This window comes from Myotis nattereri (assembly GCF_964212035.1).
Source record: "Myotis nattereri genome assembly, chromosome: 3".
Taxonomy (NCBI): domain Eukaryota; kingdom Metazoa; phylum Chordata; class Mammalia; order Chiroptera; family Vespertilionidae; genus Myotis; species Myotis nattereri.
The window spans coordinates 200,303,477-200,320,199 of record NC_138077.1 but is presented as its reverse complement, the minus strand read 5'-3'; the positions used below and the strand labels follow the sequence as shown (position 1 = coordinate 200,320,199).

General features: G+C 51.8%; 1 protein-coding gene across 1 annotated transcript in view; it reads right to left on the bottom strand.

Annotated features, from left to right (window-relative positions):
• Nucleotides 1-589: 589 nt before the first annotated feature.
• Nucleotides 590-16,723, bottom strand: part of CRYBG2 (crystallin beta-gamma domain containing 2) — a gene marked incomplete at both ends in the record, with an annotated part of 28,922 nt that continues 12,788 nt past the window's right edge. The window contains 16 exons of the mRNA XM_081087199.1: nt 590-678; nt 775-934; nt 2,869-3,027; nt 4,915-5,038; nt 5,413-5,552; nt 6,908-7,037; nt 11,037-11,149; nt 11,276-11,308; nt 11,787-11,913; nt 11,997-12,136; nt 12,435-12,561; nt 12,715-12,851; nt 13,189-13,224; nt 13,431-13,557; nt 14,384-14,523; nt 16,458-16,587. Of these exons, the coding sequence (XP_080943325.1) occupies nt 590-678; nt 775-934; nt 2,869-3,027; nt 4,915-5,038; nt 5,413-5,552; nt 6,908-7,037; nt 11,037-11,149; nt 11,276-11,308; nt 11,787-11,913; nt 11,997-12,136; nt 12,435-12,561; nt 12,715-12,851; nt 13,189-13,224; nt 13,431-13,557; nt 14,384-14,523; nt 16,458-16,587 (1,912 nt within the window). The remainder of the gene's footprint in view (nt 679-774; nt 935-2,868; nt 3,028-4,914; nt 5,039-5,412; nt 5,553-6,907; nt 7,038-11,036; nt 11,150-11,275; nt 11,309-11,786; nt 11,914-11,996; nt 12,137-12,434; nt 12,562-12,714; nt 12,852-13,188; nt 13,225-13,430; nt 13,558-14,383; nt 14,524-16,457; nt 16,588-16,723) is intronic.

Genomic DNA, 16,723 nt, shown 5'->3' with positions numbered 1-16,723 from the left:
GGGATCACCTTGCAGAGTCCTGACATTTCCTCATCAGAATCCTCCCCTGGACCTGTGAACTCCCTGAGGGCGGGGCCAAGGGGCTGGTGCCTGTGTGTCCCCACAGCCCCTGCGTCTCACACACAGGCACACATTTCCTTAGTTCCTTTCTTGTTTAAAAGTAAATTGGTCGTTGTGCTCCCCATGGGGGGTGGGGGGGGGCATCAAAAGCCCCATGCATGTTCCCACTAAGTGAGAGGGGTGCCAGACCTGGCTCAGAGCAGGTTCTCCGCACACCTCGTTTGGGGTAACTGCTTAAAAGTCCACACGCACCAGTTAGTAAGTCTGGACACAGGGCTCCCTCTGGTGGCAGAGGGAGGCCTTACATTTGAGCCCCAGGCAAGCTGGGAGGGAAGAAGTCAGCCTGGATGCAGGGTGACCCAGGCAGGTGAAGGAATCCTCACCCCACTCCCAAGTACCAAGTGCACAGAGACGAGGCTACCCAGGAGGCTATTAGAAAACAACTCATGTTACACAACAACAATAGCAACAAACACTTATAAAAACATTTCATCCTGGAGAAAGCCTCCAGGCCTGGGAGGGTGGGGTGTCAAAGCACATGAACAGTCCAGATCTGGGAAAGCCTGTCCTTGGTCGGCTCCCACAGCACCACATGGTCCCGGTCGTAGCCCCGGCCACCTGGGGAGGAGCAAGAGGTGGGGAGACAGATGGTCAGAGCAAGCTGGGGACTCCGCTGCCCGCAGGTGCCTTCTCCCGCACACATCCCCACCTTACCCTTCACATCCAGGATCCGACCGTCAAACATCTGGCTGCAGATGTGGCCCAAGTCGTTGATGCTCCATGTCTGACGGGGCAGGCGGCTCTCGGCCCACAGCACCACCTTGGAGCCTGCGCTGGGGGGCCCAATCACCTGCAGGCTCATGGTGGGGGCCACCTGAGGCCCCAGGAGGTCATCAGGCACTGCTCCTCTCCACAGGGACCCCACCAGAGAAGGACACCCCGGCACACTCCGCTTTACATCCTTATGGATTGTGACCATGGGCAAATCTCTTAATCCTCCTAAACGTTGGTTTCCTTGGAGATGGGAATCCCTGAGTGCTGGTTGTTGTGAAGGTGAGAAATCATAAAAGGGCTGGACAAATACTCGTTCTTCCAGGAAACCTTCCACGACTGCCTCCCAAAACACAGGCTTTAGCATCAGACAAGCCTCCACAGACACACTGATGGGCTGTGTGACTTTCAGCCACTTACTTAAATTCTCTGTACTCAGCTTTCCTACCCTGTAAAACGGATGGTAAAATAGAAGCTGCCCATAGTACTCTTTAAGGCAGTGGCTCTCAACCTTCTGGCCCTTTAAATACAGTTCCTCATGTTGTGACCCAACCATAAAATTATTTTCGTGGCTACTTCATAACTGTAATGTTGCTGCTGTTATGAATCGTAATGTAAATACCTGCTATGCAGGATGGTCTTAGGCGACCCCTGTGAAAGGGTCGTGCGACCGCCAAAGGGGTCGCGACCCACAGGCTGAGAACCGCCGCCCTAAGGATTAAAGAGGTGTGCATGTGAAGGGCTTCGCATGGCACCTGGTGTATAGTGTTCCCTTTCATTCTAACTCAAAGACAAACCCTTTAATAGCCTGTAAGGACCTGCACTCCCATACCCTTTCTGATACCATCTGCTACTCCTTTCTCCACTCACTTCACTCTAGTCATTCAGGCGGCCTTGCTGGTCCTAGAAAATGCCAGGCATGTTCCTACCTCAGGGCCTTTGCACTTACAGTTCCCTCTACTTGGAACACTCTTCCCTCAGGTACCTGCATGGCTGCCTCCTTCGAACGTCATCATCCCAGAAAGGGCTCTCCTTGTCAGAGCTGCCAATATTTTCTATTCCTTTTATTCATTTATTTTTTTCTCGATTGCAGCAATTTTCAACCAGTGTGTCGCAAGAATTTTTAAAGCATGCAATACCTGACTATTTAGTCAGGGGCACTGACCTCTTTTCCCTTAGGTTGTCAAATAAAAAATGACAAAGCCAACACAGCAATAGCCGTCTGGTGTGAATGCCCTGCCTTAAACCATAAATATATAGATCATATAATAGAGTTGCATCTTATTGGTCAGGCCACATAATTAGGTTGCCTTCGATTGGCCAATTCTTGATACCAGAAACCCTTATATACAAGTATAGGCACCTGTGTTGTTGTTTTTTTAAAAGTCACTTTGGAGCAAAAAGGATAGGTAATTACTATTATTATTATTTGTTGGTAAATCAATCAAAATGATATCTATTTTTTGTCAGATCAGCAAAACATATTTTTTGGTGTGCCACAGAATTTTAGTAATTAGCTTATGCTGTGCCATGAGATGAAAAGGTTGAAAATCGCTGTTCTGTTGCATCCTCTAAGATGCTAAAATATTTTACTCATTTAAGTTGTTTCTGCCACTCCCCACGAGGATGTACGCTTCAGGAGGGCAAGCGTCGTTTCTGTGTTCTCAACGCTGTATTGCCAGCACCTAGAACAAGGCCTGGTACGTAACAGGTGCTCAGGAAATGTTTGTGGAGTGAATCTATCGTTATTACTAGGATCCAAGTTCTGTCACAGGACGTCAGAGCTGGGAAGTCCCTTAGAAGCATCTGGTTCAATGCCCTTGTTTTGCAGATGAGGGACCGAGGCCCAGAGAAGAGGATAAATTGCCCAGAGGTAGATGCACAGCCTGCATTCTCCACTCCCCAGGGTCTTGGTGTCTGAGTGTGTGTCTCCCCGACCCCGGGGGGGTCCTGTTACGGACTGGGCTGGCACTCCCCACGGTGAGTCTGTGAATGCCGGGGGCCCTGGTGTCCTTGTCTCAGCCACCAAACCAGTACCTGGTTCTTCAGCAGCCCATCTTCGTAGTACCAGATGCAGCTACCTCCAGCTCCAGGTTCAGCAACCACCACACGGCCCGCCTTCATGTCTTCCACGTGGTCTGGCACTGCCAGGAACCCCTCCAGTGCCACATTCCAGAGGCGGAAATAAGCCCGGCGCTGGGGAGTGGAGGGGGCTGAGAGTCAGGGCTCCCAGGGCAGAGATGCTCCCCCTGGGCTCCCAACACCCATAATTCTGGACCCTCCAGTATCCCAACTGCCAAAGCCCTCATTCCTGCCCCTAAACCACCCTTGGCCCACCTTTACGTCTCCCCTTGTTTCCCACACAAAATCCAAAGCCCCATCCGGAGCACACATCCACACCCATATAGTCCCATGTCCACAGATACCCACAGACGTGTGCAGAGGGACACGCTGGCGGATACACCCAAGGTCCACGTGGTTGCCCAGAAGTTTGCAGCAGAGACAAACACACAGATACTCAGAGCCATGCAGACTCACACATCCTAACTGATGCACGGGTCCCCCAGCCTACTCCGCACCAGGCACTTGTGTTTGCTAACAGGATGGATGCATGTAGGTATTCAGAAGTGCACACACGCCCCCACTAAAGAGGAACCATGGGCGCAGACACTGCCCTGTCAGTTATCAGGTCAGGCTCTGCCTCAAATCGGGGGGGACCTTGGATTTTGGTGATGGCCGTGACAGGAATAAGAATCACAGCTAGTGTCTGCTGGGTGTTTACCCACTCAAGCACTGTACTAAGGACTTAACGTACATTATTTTTCTTCAGTCCTCAAACCGACTCCATCGTATGTATGACCCCCATTTTACAGATGAGGAAACTGAGGTCCATGCAAGTACAGTACTTGCCCAAGATTGCAGAGCAAATCCTGCCCACTTCTCTGGGCCTTTCTTTCCCCACCTGCAAAATGCGGGCATTGGAGAGAGTCTCCGGATTTCTTCTAGCACTGGTGTTCTAAGAGTCTGTGAATGTGGGGACCACACAATATCCCCGCACAAAGACACACGCACTCTCAACAGTGCCACAGGCACGTGTCATCATAAACACACACACCACAGGTCACCGACAGACACACGGACACAAATGACTGCACAGACACAGAAACACCCTCAGACAGCACATGCACACACACACAGAACCCAGGGCCCGGCCTCCGCATTAACGCACATGTAAGAAATCAGACACATGGCCAGACCTGGGGAATCAGTGCTGCCCAAAGTGAGGTGTGCGGACTACGTGAGATAATTTTTAGTCCTACATGGATAAACTTATGGTTAAAAATTTAATGGCAGCCCTAGCTGGTTTGGCTCAGTGGATAGAGCTTCAGCCAACAGACTAAAGGGTCCTGAGTTCGACTCCGGTCAAGGGCACATGTCCACGTTGCGGGCTCAATCCCCAGTTGGGGGCGTACAGGAGGCAGCCGATCAATGATTCTTTCTCATCATTGATGTTTCTATCTCTCTCTCCCTCTCCCTTCCTCTCTGAAATCAATAAAAATATATTCTAAAAAAAAATTTGGTCCTAGCTGGTTTTTGGCTCAGCGGATAGAGCGTCGGCCTGCGGACTGAAGGGTCTCAGGTTCGATTCCAGTCAAGGGCATGTACCTGGGTTGCGGGCACATCCCCAGTAGGGGGCATGCAAGAGGCAGCTGAATCGATGTTTCTAATTCTCTATTCCTCTCCCTCTCTGTAAAAAATCAATAAAATATATTTTTAAAAAATTTAATGGCAGTAAAAAAATTTTTTAGTGGTAATGTATTTATTATATTTCCTATTAATGAAAAATCACCCATCCACATTAAACTCATGATTTTATGACTATTATTTCTTAGGATAAGGACAGAGTAGGAAAAAATGGTGCTGATTTAGAAAAAAAAATATTAAGTAGATAATAGTTCAAGAGGAAGGACGACATGGCGAAATTGTGACAAAAGCACACAAATGCTGAGTGTGGGAAATACACAGATAGACACACCCCCAGACAGGCCGTCATGGACACACTCAACCTGGCGTGCTACCCACCTGCTTGATGGGGTAGAGGGAGCCCACCCTCTGGGTCCCGCTGTAGGTCAGCCAGTTCGTGATCTCGCAACTGCCCACCAGCCACTGGCGGCCCCGGAAGTCGCCGTGTTCACACAGCACCCAGCTGGGCCCAGCAAGTGCCAGAGACAGACAGACAGACAGACAGAAAGGGGGAGGAGAAGGCACGAATGTCAGAACTTTCTCCACCTCCCTTTCTCTGCTGCTGGGACTCCTCTGCCTGGGGTTCGGGTCCCGAGGTGAGAGAGGGAGGCTGGGAAGTAGATTGAGGTTTGCAGGGCAGAGGAGGGTCCTGAAGAGCCCCTTCCCCCCTGGGCTGGGGTCCCAGCCTGAGAATCAATGACCCTCCTCAATCCACCTCTCCCTCCCTCCTGGCTGGGAGGGAGCCCACCCGCTGAGTCCCCTCAGGGAAGAAACCTGGAACCAGCCTTCACTTACTAACAGCCCCCAACCCTCTGTGCCTCCCCACAACCCACTCACGTGCCCCCCTGGATCCGCACGGACAGCACGTGGTTGTTGAAACCCTGGGCTTGGAGACTCCGCACCTCTCCATTGAGCTCAATCTCCTTCCCCTCGAAGCACTCCAGTCCATACAGAAAAATGGAGGGCTCTGAAAAGTGCTGGGGGTCCAGGGCATTGGGAAAGGTTGAAACCATGGCAGCCCTGGCCCCAGACTCAGCCCCTTGACTCCCAGATGGGTACTCAGGCCTTCTTCCCTCCTGAGCTGCACCCCACAGAGCTCCTGACTCCTGCACACTGCTGGGCTCTCAGGTATAGCATGTGCCAGACTAGGCCCCCCAATGCCCCTCAGCCCTTCTCCCCAGTAAATGGCACTTCTAAGAATAGTATACGAATAATACCGTTAATTATAGTAGTTCTCATATATTTGAGGCTTATCCCAGGTTCTGTGCTAGGCACTTTACCTGATCTCATTCTAACTTCTCAACAACCCTATAAGGTAGGTGCTGTTATCATCCCTGCTTAGCGGGGGGAAACTGAGGCTGGAGAAGATTAAACCCCCGGAGCCGGGCTTCAGAACCAGGACTATCTGCCTTCAGAGCCCAGAGAGCAGTTGTAAAGAACTCGGACTCAGGAGCCGGGCTGCCTCAGGGAGAAGCTGGCCCTGCCTGTTACCAGCTGTGTGACCCGGAGCAAGTCACATGACCTCTGGGTGCCTCCGTTTCCACATCTGGAAAAGGGCGATGGGAATAGTAACAAACCGTATCGGGTGTGGTGAGGACTGGATGCTTCAGTATACAGTGTATGGAGAACCTCAACGATGAGAGAATCATTCATCAGCCGCCTCCTGCACAGCCCACCCTGGGGATCGAGCCCACAACCTGGGCATGGGCCCTGATTGGGAATCGAACCGCGACTCCCTTGTCCATAGGCTGACGCTCAACCACTGAGCCATGCCGGCCGGCTGAAAAGCCTTTTTGAAAAAGCCGGGAGCATGGGCTTTGAGCACGGTGTGTGTTCAGTAAACCTCAGCTGCTCGGCTCGTGCTGCCACTGCTGGCCCACCCAGGGCTGGTCACCAAGTCCTACAGACTTGAGCTCTTTAATGGGGCCCATGTCACTTCTCTCCATCTGGCCCGGGACATCGTGACTTATTCTGGCTTACTGTCGTGACCCACCCCTGTCTTATAACAGTATTACACTGTCTTAACCCCACTGCCTTGACCCACCCCTCTGCTCCCCGCACGACAGCAGAGCCATCTTGTGATCCTGGGTTTCCTGAAGGTGGGGCTGTGCCTGAGTTATGTCGTTGTTCCCAGGACCTATCTGGGCAGGTACTCGATAAATCTCTAGTAAGCTGAGCTGGCTTTGAAGCCCTGGGGTTAGGGGGACCTGGGGAAGTTCTGAGGAAGACAGGATCCAAGCCCCAACAGCCCATGCAGTGAGAAGAGGCCTGGGACACCCCCAGCAGCACCCCCTGCCTCAGGGACTGCCTGGAACTGAACAGGGGTACTCACCAGGGGCACCTTCCTGAGGGAGCCCAGGGCTGCGGAGGCCAGACAGCCCATGGCTGTGAGAGTGGGGAATTCGCCCTCGGAGAGAATGTGCTGGTCGCCCTCAAAGTTGTTCTCATCAAACAGGATCCAGCTGGGGAAGGGGAGGTGGGACATGAGTGGGTGGGGATTTGAGCCTGCCCAGGCCCGAGACACGGCAGAGAGGATGCAGGCTTGATCGTGACCCCCTGACCGAGGGGAAGCCAAGGACGAACAGGCACGGCAGCAGCAGTGACTAAGGTCAGACTTTAAAAGGGACTGGCTGAAGGTATGCTGCCCCTAAGAAGGGAAAGTTGGTAACATCAAGCAAAACCGTATATACAATTAGTCAGTAATCTTATCTCTTGGAATCAATCCAAGGACCCCCTCCAAAAACATAAAATGACACGTGCAAACACGAACACTCATTACAGCACTGTTTGCAATGGCAAAAAGTGGAGGCAGCCCAAATGCCCATCAGTAGGGGATTGGTTGAATACACTAAGAATGTGGAGTAGAGCCCTAGCCAGTTTGGCTCAGTGGATAGAGCGTCAGCCTATGGACTAAAGGGTCCCAGGTTCAATTCCGGTCAAGGGCACATGCGGACTTAATCCCCAGTGTGGGGCATGTGGGGGCAGCCAATCAATGATTCTCTCTCATCATTGATGTTTCTCTCTCTCTCCCTCTTCCTCCCTGAAATCAATTTTTAAAAAAGAAAAGAATGTGGAGTATAATATAGCAGTAAAAAGGAGTGAGGATGATCTCTTAAAAATATATAAAGTGACTTAGAAAGTTTTACGTAAATTTATGAATGTATATTTACTTATATCTTCAAAATGAAACAATGAATGAGTAAACTAAACACCAAAAATAATCTTCTATAGGGGAGGGAGGGGGAAAGGTGGCAGGGACAGAGACAGAAGCTGATGTCTTTTTTTTTTGTTCTTGTTGTTTTTTAAAGATATTTAAATGTAGCCCGGCCTGTGTAGCTCAGCGGTTGAACGTGGAACCAAGAGGCCATCAGTCAGGGTACATGCCCAGGTTGCGGGCTCCATCTCCTGTGGGGGGCAGGCAGGAGGCAGCTGATTGATGAAGTTTCTCTCTCATTGATGTTTCTACCTCTCTATCCCACTCCCTTCCGCTCTCTCTAAAAAATCAATAAAGTATATTTTTTAAAAAGATATTTAAATATATATTTATTAATTTCAGAGAGAAAGGACAGGAACACTGTAAATATGTTGTGTAATTAAAAACAGAATTAAATAAAAATGAAATATTCCTAAAGATTAAAATAAATATAAAATAAATGAACCTAACTTTATATCAGAAAATCCACACATGATTTCAGATATCTTAAAAATACAATATATTTTTTTAAAAAATATATTTTATTGATTTTTTACAGAGAGGAAGGGAGAGAGATAGAGAGCTAGAAACGTCGATGAGAGAGAAACATCGATCAGCTGCCTCCTGCACATCTCCCACCGGGGATGTGCCCGCAACCCAGGTACATGCCCTTGACCGGAATCGAACCTGGGACCCTTCAGTCCGCAAGCCGACGCTCTATCCACTGAGCCAAACCAGTTTTGGCAAAAAATACAATATTTTTTACATGCCGAATGGGATACAGGTGAATGTCCTGAGGACAAAAAGAACCACATAAAAACCTCAAACAGCATTCACTGTTAATAGTAATATTAATATTATAATTTTAAAACATTTAGCATGCAGATTTTGGTATCTAAATAGTATTTCCTACTAAAAGGAGCCAGAGTTCCTTGGGAAATGGCTGATTCCAAATTGGGGGAGGGGGAAGAAGGCAAAATTGCCCTGGAGCATCTTATTGTATCAGAAAAACAAGGAAGTTATTTTTTTAAAAACTATTGGGATCATATGAAAAGAACCCAGGAGACCATTTGTAGGGGTTCCCGTTTGCCAGAAATGGAACAATTTTAGCACACAAAAGAACAGTGACTCCAATGGATTGAAGTGTTTCAAATACATAAAAACCCATGAGTTCACAGAGATACTTTAAAAAAAGTCTTCATTGGTCAGCTTTGGAGGTTGCTAGGGCACCAATTCAGAAATTATTCTAAAAATGTATCAAGAGAAAGGGGCGAACATTTGTCCTTGGGAAAAATCAAACTGCCTTTTTTTGTATAGGTAAACAAATAGATGAAAAGGGAAATTCTTAGTATTCCAGCTAAAATATGTAGAAAGCATAGCAAAAATTAGAAAATCATCATTTGGCCCTAACTGGTTTGGTTCAGTGGTTAGAGCACTGGCCCACGGACTGAAGGGTCTCGGGTTCAATTCCAGTAAAGGGCACATACCTCAGTTGGAGGCTAGATCCCCTCTGGGGCTCGTGCAGGAGGCAACCAATTGATGTGTCTCTCTCACATGATGTTCCTCTCTCTCTGTCTTTCGCCCTCCCCTCCACTCTCTCTAAAAATCAACAGGGGTGGGGGGATGAGGGTGGGGGAGGATATATCCTAGGATGAGGATTAACAAAAAGGAAAAAGAAAACCATCTTTTTGTAACTTCTAAAGAAGTAGTAGATCTCATCAATGGATACTAAAACCATTAGGTGAATGGGAAATGGGAAATCTTATGATGTTGGGATCTTAATATCTTTACAAGTGGGATAAGCAGCCCTAGCCAGTTTGGCTCAGTGGATAGAACATCAGGCTGCGGCCCGAAGGGTCCCGAGCTCAATTCCCATGAAGGGTATGTACCTCGGTTGCGGGCTCCTCCCCGGTCTGGGTCCTGGTCAGGGCTCATACAGGAGGCAACCAATCGATGTGAGAGAGACACATCGATGTTTCTATCTTTCCCTCTCCCACTCTCAGGTGAGAATTTAGAAAAAAAAAAAAAAGTGGGACAAGCAGACACAGGTCTCGGGATGCTATGCAATGAGAAGTACACAATGCCATCTGACAGCCTCAGTCTCATCAAGCCTCCCTATCTGCCAGTTTACAGGAAATGTGCGGCACAGAGGAACAAGTTAAAAGACACCCTGAGGAAGCAATCAGCCAAATACAGATGATAGGAAACGTACAGGGCAAATTACGGGTTTTGTTCAAACAAATAAATGGTATAAAACAAAATGAAGAGCAGGGGGGCTTGTTATACACTAGAGACCAAATTGGCCCAATGCAATGTGTGGATCTTGCTTGGATCCTGAGAAAAACAAACCAAGTTTAAAAAGCATTGTTTGAGACAACAGGAGAAATTTAAACATGGACTGGGTATTAGATATTAATTATTGTTAATTTTATTAGATGCTATAATAACTTGTGGTTATATGTGTGTATGAGGGAGGGGTCCTTTCTTATTAGAGATACATGTGGAAGTATTTACCTGTGAAATTTTATGTTGGGCCTAGAATTTTAAATACCCCACTAAAAAATAAAAAAAGGCAGAAGGATAGATGAAACAAGATTGGGGTTCTTTATACTATACTAACTAGTAGTTTTACATTTCCATTAAAACTTCATTTTGCTTTGTTGAAGATTGAATGCTTTGGGACAGAATAGCTAATTTTAAGGAAGTCAGAGTAAGGACATCATCCTATATAATAAAAGCCTAATATGCTAAGTGTCCAGTTGTCCATTCAACCAATCAAAGTGTAATATGCTAATGATATACTAAGGCCATTCAACCACTTGCTATGATGTGCACTGACCACCAGGTGGCAGATGCTCCAACTGGTTGGTTAGCTTGATGCTGGGGTCTGGCTGATTGGGACTGAGCAAGACAGGCCAGACACGCCCTGGAGCCCTCCCACGGTCCCTCCCCAGCTGGCCAACCTCCCACATCTCTCCCCGGCCCCAGTAGTGCACTGGTAGGGTCCCTCAGCCTGGCCTGTGCCCTCTCACAATTCAGGACCCCTTGGGGGATGTCAGAGAGCTGGTTTTGGCCCAATCCTGCAGGCCAGGCCGAGGAACCCCACTGGTGCACGAATTTGTGCACCAGGCCTCTAGTTTTAAGGCCCTCTTCCTGCAGCCTGGATTTCCAAACTGAGTGAAACGCTTCAGGGCAGCGTTCTTGTCTCTCTCTGCACTCACCCCCAGCACCTCCAAGCCTCCTCCCTCACCCTCTCCTACATCCTCACCTGCCACCGTGGACTCGGCAGGACTGGGGCTGGAAAGAGGCGGGCAGAGAGGCCTGGTCATCCTCGAAGGAGATGTGGTCTCCCAGGAAGTCGGGGCCTGAGAAAAGCTGAATCTGAGGGCAGAGATGGGAATAGATGAGAGTGAAGGAGGGGCGTTGGAGTGAGCGGGTTGAATGGGGAACAGGGAGAGAGATTTGCATTGAGGGAAGAGGAGGCATAGGGCCCCACCAGCTCCTCACCTTAGAGATAAAGTGCAGATTTTGCTCCTCGACCTGAAGGGAGAGACCAAAATTTCAGAACTTAAGGAGGGTACCAGCCGCTACCCTCAGTTCCTCTGGTTTCAAAACCCCCAACACCAGCTGGGCTAGCGTGGCTCAGTGGCTGTGTCAACCTATGAACCAGGAGGTCATGGTTGGATTCCCGGTCAGGGCACATGCCTGGGTTGCGGGCTCCATTCCCAGTGGGGGGCATGCAGGAGGCAGCTGATCAATGATTCTCTCTCATCGTTGATGTCCCTATCTCCCTCTCCCTTCCTCTCTCAAATCAATGAAAATAAAAAAATAAAATAAAATAAATTCCCAATCCCAGCCTTAGCTCTCCCAAGTTTGAAATCTGCATTAGCCCCGCCCTCCTCGGAGGCCCCGCCCCCTCCGCGCAGCTCCGAGCAGGGTCCCTCCGGGACCAGAGCTGAGGTGGGCGCCTCCCAGACTCCAAGCACCACCCTCCCCGGGCCCGGCCTTCCCACCGCACCTGCAGCACCGGCTGAAGCGAGGCGAGGGCGCTGTTGCCCGCGCCCCAGTCGTCGCAGTTGCGGTACACGCCCTTCTCCAGCACGTACTGCTCCCCGGAGAAGCCCGCCTCCTGATAGGCCACCCACCTGCAGGGAGGCGGGGCGCGGGATCAGCGGGGCGGAGCCGCACCCCCGCTTGGCCCGCCCCCGGCCCGCCCGCTGTCACTCACACGCCGCTGAGCACGTGGATCGCCTGCGTGTGCGGGCCGTGTCCCGCCAGCTGCACGTCCGGCAGCGCCTCGCTCACCTCTGCGCTGTGCCCCTCGAAGTCCACGGCCTCAAACAGCACCACGGCCGGGTCCGCGAAGTCCTGGGCCCCCGGGACAGTCAGGCGTCTCCCGCCCGCCCGCCCACGGAACCCCCGGGAGTGACCAGACCTCAGGGAGGCGACCCAAGGGACTTTGGGACGAGGTGGCCAGTGTGGCCTGGGGAAAGCAGCAGGAGGGAGAGAACTAGATCTGGGGAGCACTTCCGGCGCTCCGGAGAGCAGGGAGATGGAACATGGATTCTTCTCTCGACAAATTGAAGGGGTGGAGGGCAGAGGGGGTCAGGGGGGAGGGCATGGCTGTGGCTGGAAGCAGAGGGATGGCCCAGTTGCCCTTGCTTACCGTCCGGATGACCCGCAGGGAGGTCAGCGCCTCGTCATAGCCTCCCCAGTGTGACCAATCAGGGTATTCCCCCTCCTCCAGCAGGTACTGGTGGCCCCGGAAGCCTTCCTTCTCATAGCCAACCCAGCTTGGGGAGGGCGGAGGCAGACAGACCGTCACAGGAGGCCCCTGGATGTGTAAGACAGCTGCCCCCACTCCCAGGCGGCCCAGATCACTCCCCGCTCCCGGGGCAGAGGCCAGCGGGGAGGACAAGGTAGAAGGAAGGGTCCCGGGTCCTCACCAGCCTCCAAGAACTCGCAGGGACCCCACAGAGGCCAGGCGGGGGCTGCGGCCGTCCTCCGGCTGCTGGAGGTTGTAGATGTCTCGGCTCACTTCCCAGCTCTGGCCTTGAAAGCCTGGGGCCTCATACACCACAGCCTGGGGGAAGGGGATGGTGGTGTCGGTGTGGGGAGGGACCTGGACCCACACACACCCAGCCAGCCCAGGAGGGCTCTGCCCAGCATCCGCCCCTAGCCAGGCCCTCCCACGCCCTCACGGAGCTCCGGGCCCTAACTCCCATCTCTTCTCTGACCTCTGGTTCTTACACATCAAAAGCCATTTCCCAGTGAATCCACCAGGTTCCGTCCTCCAAGCCCCAGCTTGTGGCTCCCAGGACCCTCCTCTCCTGTCCTCCAGTTCAGGCCGCAAAAGCCACCACACACATACACACAACCCACCCAAAGGCCCTTTTTGACCCAGAAACCCAGACTCTTACCTTGGGCTCCCCTGGCTTCTCCACTCTTGGGCAGCCCTGCAGAAGAGACAGAGCTGGGCCACCAGCCCAGAGGTGGGGGAAGGCAGATGGGGCTGGTGGCCTAAGATTTACTTGATCCTGAGGCTCCTAAAAATGGCCAACCCCCCACCTCTCCTCCAATCCCATTCCCAGTAGGAGCTCCCAGGCCCTGCCTCTTCCCTCAGACTGCAGGACAAGGCCACTTGGGGCCACCTACTCCTTACCAAACTCAGGGGTTTCAAGGAGCCCACGCTGGGGTCTGATGTACCCCAGTCCTTGGAGGTGGGGTACTCTCCAGGCTCCAGGATGCAGGGAGTGTCTTCAAAGAAGGGTTTGGGGTACAGCAGCCACCTGGGGAAGGCAGAGAGGTGGCTGAACCCCAGATACCCAGGGATACAGGCTGGTGGATGGGAGGGAAGGTTTAGAGAGAAGAAGGAGGTTTTGAGGGAGAGGCCTCTGTCAAGGGGACTCTGGAGGACACTTCAGGCCCCCATCATCTCGAGCAGTAGCCACTCCATCCGTGCCCCTTCCTCTGGCCTGGCCCTCCCTCACTTCACACAGCAGCTGGAGAGTTCTTTCTCATGCGCAGACGTGCTTAAAGTTCCCCAGTAATGTCCTGTTGGCCTCACAACACAATCCAGCCGCACAAAGAGGCCCTTCAGTCTGCCCCTCTGCCTTCCTCCTGGGCCTCACATCTCCCCGTTGGCTGCTTCCTCTGACCAGACTGAATTTTCAAAGCTGAGATCTCTCACCTCTGGGCCTTTGCAAGTGTTGTTCCCGTTTCTAGAGATACTCTTCCCCTGTTCATTCAGTCAACAAATATTTAGGGGCCTCTATCCCATGCCAGGCTCTGCTTCAGGCAGGAAGGACTCTGAGTGAACTATACACGCACAGCCCCTGCCCTCAGGGACCTATTCTTCCGGGCCAACTCCTCCCAGCGAGGCATCCCTCCTCCTGGAAGGCTTCCATGACTTCAGGCTGGTGGGGTGCTTTTCTGTGCTCCCACAGCTCCGTGCTCCCCCTCCTGGAACCCTGAACTGCCGCTATCTGCTTATTTCCCTGTCCCCACCAGTAGACTGAGCACTTCTTGAGCCCAGGAACTGTCTCCTTTTGCTTATGTGTCCCCAGCACCCAGCACAGCGAATGATAAATGGATTCCAGAACAGCCCAGACTCACAGTCCTGCAGAGACAGTGGCAGATGCCACCTGCAGGGGCCTCTTCAGGCTATGGGGGTCCTCCAAGGACTGGGTTAGCTTCACTTGCTCCCCCTTGAGACCCTCCTCGGAGTACAGGCTGATCTCTGGGGTAATGTAGTCCTGCAGAAGAGGGGTGGGAAAATGAAGTGTAAAGCACCACCCCTCAGAGACTACCCACTTCTGTACCTGCTTCCCCAAGTCTGCCCAGCCGGGGTTCCGGGGGGCTTCTGGGAAAACTTTGTGACTGTCTCCCAGAAGCCAGGAGATAGACTGGGATGTATTCTTTTTTTTTTTTAAATATATTTTATTGATTTTTTAGAGTGAGAGAGGGAGAGGGATAGAGAGTTAGAAACATCGATGAGAGAGTCACATCGACCAGCCGCCTCCTGCACACCTCCCACTGGGGATGTGCCCGCAACCAAGGTACATGCCCTTGACCGGAATCGAACCTGGGACCCTTCAGTCCGCAGGCCGACGCTCTATCCACTGAGCCAAACCGGTTTGGCTGGGATGTATTCTTAAGGTTGACCAGACAACCCAAGACCAAAGCCCATGCTGGTCCCGCCCTGAACCTTGGGGATCTGAGACCAAAGTTCTCAGCAAGAGCCTGCCAAGTGCCATTGCCCTCCGCCTTCCCTCTGGTAACCCAGCTTCCAGCTGGTGGAGGGGTAGACGAGCTGGACAGCTGCTTCTGGAGGTCTAACTGACCATTCTTTTATGTACGATCCCTGCCTCTGTTCAGACCTGGAATATACTGAGTGTCCAATGCTGGATTAATCAAAGGAATCCAGGTCCACCTGACTTCAAAGCCCCTGTTTTTCTCTTGTACCTCATTACCTCCCACACAACGATGACTTTATTGTGAGAAGATCACAATAAACTGTCCACAAACATTTCTGTGTTTCTGGAGAGGCTTTGAAAACACCCCTCCTTTGCATGGTTGGGCTACTGCCCTAGTTAAGAATCATCAGCTCTCGTATTCTCTTACCAGGAGGGCTGCAATAGCTCTGGACTCAGAGTTATTCCTCCTCTCATTAAAAACGAAACAAAGCAGCCCAGCGGGCGTGGCTCCGTGGTTGAGCATCGATCTATGAACCAGGAGGTCATGGTTCAATTCCCACTCAGGTCACGATCCCCAGTAGGAGGTGTGCAAGAGGCAGCCAATCAATGATTCTCTCTCATCATTGATGTTTCTCTCTCTCTCCCTTTCCCTTCCTCTCTGAAATCAATAAAAATATTTTTTAAAACAAAACAAACATCTGATTGGCCCTGCTTTCTCTTCTGGTTCTCCCTAGCAGCCAAGATGATTTTGTCAAGCTTAATTTTGGTAGTTTGTAGACTACCACGTTACAAATATGAAACTGTAATATTAACTATGCCTTTACAAACCACACCCCCCTCCCTCAAAATTCAGAAGCACTCCTCAGCTGGAAATCACAGCCCTTCCTGGTCTTCCTGCCTCTGGGATCCCCACCCAGTCTCTTCTCCTGGCAGCCAGAGGGGTGTTTATCAACTGCTAATCTGATTATATGGTTTTCCTGCTTCGAACCCCACCCTGAGACCCTAGCCTGACCCTGAGTCCTGCAGGGCAGAGGTCAGTCTCCTCCAGCCTTCACTGCCTGGCCTGGGGGCTGGCACACAGCAGACATTATGAAGCATGCTTGAGCCAATGAATGAACAATTGTCCAAGGCACCTTGGGTCTTACTGTGGGCTTAAGAGCCCTGGGCTCTGAGGGGAGGGGAGCACCCATATCCACCCCACCTGTTTCTGCTATTCTAGCGAGTCCTTCTCCAGAGGCAGCTCAAACTTCCTCAGGCTGCTTTCCCACGCTGGGGCCTGGCCTCCGCCTGCCCCTGCCTCCCCAAGCCAGGCTAGCACTCCCCAGTTGACTCCAAGGTCTGGAATCTATAGGCGAGTCCATAATAAACCCCCTCTGCCCCCAACCCAGTACGAGTGGGAATCTCTGTCCCTGAGATTCCAACTCCCTCCTCACGGCCGGCCCGGGGCCCAGGGGGACAGGGCAACATCTGGCTCCCAACCACAGCCCGCTTACCCGGACGACTCTCCTGAGGGAGCCGATGCCGTGGACACTCCACGCGGGCCCCGCGGCTCTGAGTTCCACATCTCCTTCAGGCAGGACCAGCTTCCGGCCCCGGAACTCTGGCTCTTCATACAGCACCCAGCTGTGGGCACAGAGACCCAGGGTCACTGGGTTGGAGAGGATGTACCCACAAGGCAGCACCTCTGGGTAGCTCAGGGGGGTTCTGCCAGGTTGGCTGGGCACTTCTCGCTGTGCTTGCTGCCCCAGGTTCCCAGCAC